This window comes from Aspergillus niger, assembly GCF_000002855.4.
Source record: "Aspergillus niger supercontig An17".
In the NCBI taxonomy this organism is placed as follows: domain Eukaryota; kingdom Fungi; phylum Ascomycota; class Eurotiomycetes; order Eurotiales; family Aspergillaceae; genus Aspergillus; species Aspergillus niger.
The window spans coordinates 36,222-45,074 of NT_166532.1; the positions used below are offsets into that span (position 1 = coordinate 36,222).

Below are 8,853 nucleotides of genomic sequence, written 5' to 3' on the forward strand. Positions count from 1 at the left end.
CGCCCTTATCAGCTACAAAGGTCCAAGTCGGTGTCGACCCGACTAGTCCGCGCGTCTTTCAAAGCTCTTAAGTATCCTGCTGCCCCTCGAACGTGGCTTCAGTGTCCACGCTCTCCCCTTACTACACCTAGACCTTACCAGCCTCCTTCTCCTTTCACGCAGCGCCTGTTATCGACCATGGGTGATAGTGCTACCCCCGAAGCCCCTTCTCACCCTCCAGTGGAACGTTCGGTAAGCTTGCCCCGTAACTCTTGATTTGCTGCGCTCCTACTCTGACAATTGACTGTGCCAGCGCGAGGATGGCCGAGAGCGAAAGCTGCTTCACTTCATCTATGACCAACCCAACCGTGACGAGATCCAGGGCAACCCAGCAAAGGTCCTAGATCTGATCGAAGAGTTCGGTAAAACTTACCACTTCATGAACATCGGTAGGGCCAAGGGCAAGTTCATTATCGACATCATCGAGGAAAAGAAGCCCGAAGTTATGATTGAGCTTGGTGGCTATGTTGGCTATTCGGCCATTCTGTTCGGAGATGCCGTGCGCCGGGCTGGCGGACGACACTATTATAGTTTAGAGTTGAACCCCGAGTTCGCGGCCATCGCGAACATGCTGCTTGAACTGGCGGGCTTGCGCGACTTTGTTACAATTCTCGTCGGTCGAAGCGATTTGTCCCTTGACAAACTTTTCTCGAGTGGTCATGTCAAACACGTTGAAGTGATGCTAATTGATCACTATAAGCCCGCATATACGGCCGATCTGAAGCTCTGCGAGCAGCTCGGCAAGATCGTCCCCGGGGTTTCGGTTGTGGTGGCGGACAACGTGCTCTACCCCGGCAACCCGCCGTATTTGGAGTATGTCCGCAGCACGGTGGAGCAGAAGCGTGAAGCGGCCAAAAAGGGGCCGGTCCAAGCATACGACACTACCAACCTGCCACAGAGATCAGTCGGGTCATTCATGCCTGCGGATGCGACGCCCAGCTTTGAACTCACCGGGAACCCGAACCTGGTGTATGACAGCAAATTGGTCAAACCCGAGACCACACGAGTGAGTTTACCCGGTATTTCCGAGGAGCGGGGTGGGAATTTCACTGACATGCGAGTTCTGTAGGACGCGATCGAGGTGAGCCGATGTGTGGGGATCCAGGAATGAAAGGGTCCAGGCATAGAAGTTGAGTGAATTATTCTTCATGGCTGCTCGCAAAGGCTGGACCGAGTGGCCTCAGTAATCATCGGCGAGAGCGCGCAGAATGAATTCCGAAAGTAAAAGTGACGCATTGAGACATCGGCTTTTGCCGCGTGCCCCGCCCGAGCCAAAGGTTGCCGTCGCCAGGACCTTCCCCCGCGCCAGCACTCAAATGGCCACTTGCTATGGGGAATGAGGCGGGTTGGCTTCATTTGTAATCCTTAGACGATATCCATAGCGTATATAAGCAGAGAATTCCCTCCGTTTCCCATGGTGGATTACTATCCTCCCAATCCTCCACGATATACCCCCCCTCATCGCAAGTAACACCACCCATCATGGCTTCGAAGACCTGGAACGTCGGAATTGTGGGATATGGCTTTAGTGCCAAGACCTTCCACATTCCCTTCATTCAGGAAGTCCCTCAATTCAAAATCGCGGCTGTTGTGCAGCGCACCCCCAAGCCGGACGACGATGCCGAGAAGGACCACCCCGGAATCAAGTCCTACCGGACCACCGAGGAGATGGTCAAGGATGAGGGTCTCCAGGTGGTTGTCATCACCACCGCGCCCGATTCGCATTATGCCTTGGCCAAGCTGGCTCTGGAGAATGGAAAGCACGGTAAGTCTCTTGCTATCCAGGTATAGCGCTCTCACCTTGCATGAGTACTGACTTCATTTGCGACACAGTTGTCTGCGAGAAGCCCTTCACCCCCACTACTCAGGAAGCCGACGAGCTGGTTGCTCTGGCCAAGAAGCAGAACAAGCTCCTGGCCGTCTACCAAAGTACGTTTTCTACCCAATCGCCGACTCGAAAAGAAACATAACCTAATGATGATATTTGGTAGATCGTCGGTGGGATGCCGATTTCGTGACCCTGTCGAAGCTGGTGAAGAATGGCTCTCTTGGCCGTGTCGTGGAGTTCGAGACTCACTTCGACCGTCATCGCCCCCAGGAGCCCTCCCCCGATGTTTCCAAGTGGAAGAACAAGGTCATCCCGGGTGGTAGCGCCATCTATGACCTGGGCGCTCACCTCTTGGACCAGGCTGTGCACCTGCTTGGCAAGCCGGAGCGCGTGACTGGATTCATTGGCTCCCAGCGCGAGGTGAACACTTCCGGGTTCGAGGACTCTTTCACTGTTCTGCTCCACTACCCGAAGGGCGTGCTTGTCACGGCTAAGGCTGGTGTCGTCAGCCCGGAAGAGGAGCAACTGCGCTTCTGGGTCCGGGGAGAGAAGGGCAGCTTCAAGAAGGTGAGACAACGGCCTTTCACCCTAGGATGTCGGTTAGTAACAAAATACTGATGCGTACACGCTCGATAGTTCCATCTCGACGTGCAGGAAGAGCAGCTCAAGGCTGGTGTGAAGCCAGGTGACAGCGGATATGGCCGAGAGCCTTCTGAGAGATACGGTAAGTCAAGGATTGCCGCCGTTGGACTTTCGCAACAGGCTAACAGTCTCTGTTAGGTACTCTCACGACTATTCAGGACGGCAAGCCCGTCAAGGAAGTCATGCCCACAGTAGAGCCCCCGACCTGGACGGAATACTACCGCAAGCTGGCGCGGGCTCTTGGTGGAGAGGGCGACCTCCCTGCCAGCGGCGCCGAGGCTCGTGAAGTGATCCGGCTGATCGAGTTGGCTCAGGAGAGCTCGAAACAGGGAAAGACCCTGGATGTATAAGTCTCGTGTAAAGAGTGTGCCTATCATGGGTCATGATTTAATGATGGATAGAATTGTTTTCGCATTGTACGAGTGGTAGTGTGAAGTTTTTAGATTGTTTCTCTTTGAAGGAATAGATACAGCAGACCTGCTCAATGCCACTAACATATTAGTGTGCTCCACCTGCTGCAGGCGAGTGTTCGACTGTTGTACGTAGGCTCTAGTTACTCCAAGGACAGACATCCCTATACAGTCTGGTCCCAACAGCGTCCCCAAATCCCCCCTCATTTCCCCTCACGACGGGCTTTACGAGTGAGAGGCGCGAGGGTTCGGGGGGCGCCATGTTTTTGGGGAACCCCAGATTGATCGACGATTGCTCAAGTCTGGGCGGGAATGAGGTTAGTTACGCGGTCTGAAATCCCGATACCAGCAGGAGCCCATGAAACAGGGGTATTTGGGGGGAAAAGACAGCCGGGTTCGGGTAACAGTCGGCGTAATATTACAGGCCAGTGACCTCATCGTCAGCTGCCCCGACGCTAAACCGGAAGCAGAGTTTCCATTACCCAACGCGAATATCATGAGTGGCAGAAAGATGTCTTGGACCAGCCAGCAAAAGGGCGTGTTTCCCTTCTTTCCAGGGCATCAATGGCCATCTCCAACTCAGCGCTGCATTCCTGCCCTCTGCCCGCTCTCTTCCGCGGAGATCCTCGTGGTTACAATGTATGAGTCCTCGTTTTGCGTGCCGACTTTTCCACCGTCTTCTCAGTGCTGGCCGGATGGCCCCATTCTAGTATTTTAATCTCGAGGAACCCCATAATGGTCCTGTCCACTCGCTCTTCGTCTGTTTCAGACCTCCAATGGGATTCTTTGGTTTATATTTAGCTTCTCTCTCCCCTCCTGTCAATCCACGTAGTTCAAGGTAGGTTCTGTCCTCGCGGGCCCCCCTGATATGGACCCGTCGGGGCTCCATTTAATCAAACTGATGCCTGGTCGCTTGATCGGTGTCAATGCATGGCCATAGGCCAAAATCTGCACCTGTCATTTCTCCTCGAATGTGTGTGCTTGGCTGCCTCTTCATTCGTGGTGTTTTCAGTCTTCAATGCCTTCTTTTGCATGATTGACAGCTGTATCTGACCATTATATACATCAGGGTGGCGAGCCGTGTTGCGTGCTTTAGGACTGTCTGGGCTGGTTGCCGGCAGTACTGAAGCGATGAGTGCGCAGAACCCTCAGTCGGCGTCCATGCTCCAGCGCATCGACTTCTCTCGACTACATGTGGACATCGATGCCTTTCTCAACCCATATCTACCGCCTCCACCGTGGCGTCATCTGCCTCGGCCCATCTCCCGATTCTTCGGGTACAGAAAGACTCTTGCTCCGAAACCCCTGGGGAATCTCGTGATCGCCTTCTGGTCTTTGATCGGAGTCTTCTGTGGTGTGCTCGTGGTTGCGGAGGTGTCTGAGCATATTCCATCATTCCAAGCCCACCATGCCCCGATCATCGTGGCCAGTTTTGTAAGTTCCACTTGAGATACTCAGACTCCACTAGTACTACTGCTCGATGTCGACTAACGAGCTTATAGGGTGCTGCTGCTGTCTTGGAATTCTCTGCCATCGAATCACCCTTTGCCCAACCACGCAATGCCGTCCTGAGTCAGATTGTGGCTAGTTTCGTCGGCGTTGCGATAGGCAAGCTCTTCGCGCTGAACGAGAACGCCCACTCTATGCCGCAAGTCGGCGGTGCTTTGGCGTGTGCCATCACTACCGCCATCATGACGATTACAAACACGGTCCATCCCCCTGCCGGCGCCACCGCCCTTCTTGCCGTCACGCAATCCTACGATGTGGGATGGTACTTAATCTTAATTATGCTGCTGGGCTGTGTGCTCATGCAGGCAGTGGCCTTGGTTATCAACAACATTCAACGCCGCTTCCCTATATACTGGTGGACGCCGCAGTCTCTGGAACGCCCCAAGCCCGACGACACCGAAAGCGCCAGGGAGGCCAAAGAGGGAAGTGTTGCTTCCGTCCAAACCAACGATACCTTTCCCGGCGTTCCAACCCATATTGTTATTGAAAAAGGGAGTGTCATGCTTCCAGACAATGTCACGGTCACGGAGCAGGAGATGGTAGTGCTGAAAAGAATTAGCGAACGATTATAGACATACATAATACTAGAACGGTCGGAAGTTGCCTGGCTTGCTTTGTTCTAAGCCAGGAGAAGGCTCTCGACCAATTAATAACAGTCATTCATGCCGTGCAACAGAAGCGTAAAATACTAGGTTTAGATGCTTAGAGATGAGGCTGAAAGTAGGTTGGCTGGACATGGCCAGTACTATGCGCGACAGACTCTTCAGCCAATTACAAAGTGAGCCGAGAACGGGGATTCACGATGGTTATTCTATTTGGTTCTTTATGACTTGTTGCTTGGTTATTTAATATATAACGCAAGGTGCCCTGTAGTGGACTAAGAACTTCCCCGCTGCGTTGGCAGTTCCCGTAAGTTGTAGTGATATATACATATTTCTTGATGTCTGGTGGAGTTCAATGCTGACCATTATCTTGGCCTGCCTTGGGCGCAAGGCTCTGACACACGTGACTGTGGATGCCCAAAGCGGCAAGCGTGCGCCACGTCCCGTGCAGTGACGTCGTGCAGCCAATCACCGCGAGGCTCGGCCACCCACTGAAGGAATTTTCGAGGCAAAAACAACCATCCATTCATTGATTCTTCGTTGTCTTTTCTTCTTCTTCTCCTTCAACTTCATCGGGATTCTCCCTTGTGTATTGAGTTTGAGTAGTATATTTGCTCGTATATATCAATCACTAATTTGGCTGTCTTTTTCCTCATTTGAAATCCCATCTTTTTGAGAGCGATCTCGTTGGATCTGTTCTCTCTTTGCCTGGCCAGCCTATCGATAAGGGCTATCCAAGGAACCACCCCCCACTCAGAAGAAGACTTTCGGTCGCCCCCCTCCCACCCCCCGCTATTAGCTGGTCCACCTTCGCTCAGGTTCTTTTTTTCCCTTTTCCTCTCTCGCCTTCATCGGACAGCTTTTATCTAGGCTTCCTGACCGTCCCTTCCTCTTCCCTTTCCGCCTTAACCTACCCACCACCACCTCCCCCTCCTCTCCTCTCCTCTCCTCTCCTCCATCAACAACTCGCTTATCCGACAAGATGGTGTCTGCCTCCAAAGCCGCTCGTTTGGCAAAGCGTGCCGCCGATGGCGACAAGAAGAAGGCCACTAAGGGCAAGAAGGACGACCCCGTCGTCGACGGTGAGGCCGGCGATGACCAGCCTGCCACCACCGACGAGAAGATGAAGGAGGTTGAGAAGTTGACTGCTCAGATGGACAAGCACGGTCTCTCCGATCGTGTCACCACCGGTGTCCTCGCCTCTCTGCCCTCCTCTCGCGACGTCAAGGTCACTTCCGCCTCCCTGGTGTTCCACGGAAAGGTTCTTATTACCGACTCGACTCTCGAACTGAACTTCGGTCGTCGTTATGGTCTCCTCGGTGAGAACGGCTGCGGAAAGTCTACCATCCTCAAGTCTATCGCCACTCGCGAATACCCCATCCCCGAGCACATTGATATCTACCTTCTGAACGAGGGTGCCCCTCCCAGTGAGCTCGGTGCCCTTGAGTGGGTTGTCACCGAGGCCCAGAACCAGCTCGACCGCATGGAGAAGCAGGCCGAAGAACTCCTCGAGACTGAGGGTCCTGACTCTCCTATCCTCGAGGATCTGTACGACGTGAGTTGTCCCCGCTATCGCACCTCTTTCATCTCTTGTTTGGTTCTCTAACTCTTTTTTTGCAGCGTATGGACAAGATGGATCCCTCGACCTTCCACACCCGTGCCTCCTTGATCTTGACCGGTCTGGGTTTCAACAAGCAGACCATCCACAAGAAGACCAAGGACATGTCTGGTGGTTGGCGTATGCGTGTGGCCCTTGCCAAGGCCCTCTTCGTCAAACCCTCCCTGCTTCTGCTTGACGACCCCACCGCTCACTTGGATCTCGAAGCTTGTGTGTGGTTGGAAGAATACCTCAAGAAGTGGGAGCGTACCCTGATCCTCGTCTCCCACTCCATGGACTTCCTGAACGGTGTCTGCACCAACATGATCGACATGCGCATGAAGCAGCTCCTCTACTACGGTGGTAACTACGACTCTTACCACAAGACTCGCGCCGAACAGGAGACGAACCAGATGAAGGCCTACAACAAGCAGCAGGAAGAAATTGCTCACATCAAGAAGTTCATTGCTTCCGCTGGTACCTACGCCAACTTGGTCAGACAGGCCAAGTCCCGTCAGAAGATCCTGGACAAGATGGAGGCCGATGGTTTCATCCAGCCCGTCATCCCCGACAGAGTCTTCAGCTTCCGCTTCGCCGATGTCGAGAAGCTTCCTCCTCCCGTCCTGTCCTTCGACGACGTCTCTTTCTCTTACTCTGGCAAGTGGGAGGACACTCTCTACGAGCATCTGGACTTCGGTGTCGACATGGACTCCCGCACAGCCCTTGTCGGACCCAACGGTGTCGGAAAGTCCACTCTGCTGCGCATCATGACCGGCAAGCTGAGCCCCATCGGCGGTCGTGTCTCCCGTCACACTCACTTGAAGCTGGGCATGTACAGCCAGCACTCTGCTGAGCAGCTGGATCTGACCAAGTCTGCCCTCGAGTTCGTCCGTGACAAGTTCCCCGAGAAGTCCCAGGACTACCAGTACTGGCGTCAGCAGCTGGGCCGTTACGGCCTCAGCGGTGAGGCCCAGACTGCCCTCATGGGTACTCTGTCCGAAGGTCAGAAGTCTCGTATCGTCTTCGCCCTGTTGGCCATTGAGTCGCCCAACATGATCCTGCTGGACGAGCCTACCAACGGTCTGGATATCCCTACCATTGACAGTTTGGCCGATGCCATCAACGCCTTCAGCGGTGGTGTTGTCGTCGTGTCCCACGACTTCCGTCTCCTCGACAAGATCGCCAAGGACATCATGGTCTGCGAGAACAAGACCATCACCCGCTGGGACGGTACTATCGGCGAGTACAAGAACCACCTCCGCAAGAAGATGATTTCCGAGGGTGCTGTCTAAGGTACAAACCACTGAAAAAAAAAAAAAAAGGAAGAAGTGATTAATCTTCTTGTTTATGATTGGAATGTTCGAGACGACACACACATGCAAATATAAAAAAGGCTTGTAAGGGGAAGGAAAAAGTTTCTCTTTACCGTTACAGGAGAGATGAACCATCCTGATGAATGACATTCGCGCGGAAGGTTATCCGTTTTTTATTTTTCCTTTTTTTTTTTTTAAATACCTGGAGATATCTTTGCTCATTACTACCACTACACATTTGGGTGCTTTGTTTTAGATGGTCTGTGCTTCATCTTTTCATACCTTCATCGTCACTCCCCCTAACTAGACTTGAGCGTTTGAGGGTTTCAATTTGATATTATTCCCTTGCTATACTACTTTCAGAGTTACGTAGACATTATTATCTATGTAGAATGTCTACCCTCGTATTATCACGATAATAAGTACATATATGTGGCCTACTGAATTCCCCGGGTCCGATGGTCGTCTAGTTATCCAACTAGGTTACTGTGCCTATAACAGGTAGTATAAGCCTGGATACTAGTACTCTCCCAAGCCGAGGTCAACTGGTAGTAGTATCACTTCTGAAATTTATTCAAATATACAGATACAATATAATACCAGATCCAATTGAGATATTTGCACAACCAAGACCCCACTTTTTAAATGAATAAAGTAATTAACAATATGCTTTTCCATCTAATTGCGCCTATCTGCACGCTCAAAACGACGATTCACCAACGTCTTCACCAAAAACGGTAGATATAGTATTAATGACATGATAAGGATATTGATATAGCTGCTGCTATTACCCCTCCATCTGCCTCTCCTTAGTCCGCTGCGTGACTAACTCCCCTCCGAAGAGGTCTTTCGTCTCACTCCCCCGCTCTAGCTTCCGCTTCTTCGCTAGACGCTCCATTTCGCTTTCTGACGT

At 52.4% G+C, this 8,853-nt stretch overlaps 5 protein-coding genes across 5 annotated transcripts; all 5 read left to right on the forward strand.

The window, feature by feature from the left end:
* Positions 1-177: 177 nt before the first annotated feature.
* An17g00200 (uncharacterized protein) lies at positions 178-1,108 on the forward strand (the record flags this gene model as incomplete). The annotated part of the gene is made up of 2 exons (XM_001398212.3): positions 178-231; positions 293-1,108. 2 exons carry the CDS (start codon positions 178-180, stop codon positions 1,106-1,108), a joined length of 870 nt encoding a protein of 289 aa, XP_001398249.3.
* A 413-nt stretch (positions 1,109-1,521) lies between these two features.
* On the forward strand, positions 1,522-2,859 carry An17g00210 (uncharacterized protein; the record flags this gene model as incomplete). Its single annotated transcript, XM_001398213.3, has 5 exons — positions 1,522-1,804; positions 1,873-1,968; positions 2,031-2,434; positions 2,504-2,591; positions 2,648-2,859. 5 exons carry the CDS (start codon positions 1,522-1,524, stop codon positions 2,857-2,859), a joined length of 1,083 nt encoding a protein of 360 aa, XP_001398250.1.
* A 320-nt stretch (positions 2,860-3,179) lies between these two features.
* On the forward strand, positions 3,180-3,637 carry An17g00220 (hypothetical protein; the record flags this gene model as incomplete). Its single annotated transcript, XM_059745400.1, has 2 exons — positions 3,180-3,236; positions 3,344-3,637. 2 exons carry the CDS (start codon positions 3,180-3,182, stop codon positions 3,635-3,637), a joined length of 351 nt encoding a protein of 116 aa, XP_059604965.1.
* Positions 3,638-3,849: 212 nt separating this feature from the next.
* On the forward strand, positions 3,850-5,000 carry An17g00230 (uncharacterized protein; the record flags this gene model as incomplete). Its single annotated transcript, XM_001398215.3, has 3 exons — positions 3,850-3,892; positions 3,989-4,353; positions 4,422-5,000. 3 exons carry the CDS (start codon positions 3,850-3,852, stop codon positions 4,998-5,000), a joined length of 987 nt encoding a protein of 328 aa, XP_001398252.1.
* Positions 5,001-6,012: 1,012 nt separating this feature from the next.
* Positions 6,013-7,919, forward strand: An17g00240 (uncharacterized protein; the record flags this gene model as incomplete). Its single annotated transcript, XM_001398216.3, has 2 exons — positions 6,013-6,585; positions 6,651-7,919. The coding sequence occupies 2 exons, from the start codon at positions 6,013-6,015 to the stop codon at positions 7,917-7,919; spliced, it is 1,842 nt and encodes a 613-aa protein (XP_001398253.1).
* Positions 7,920-8,853: the final 934 nt, after the last annotated feature.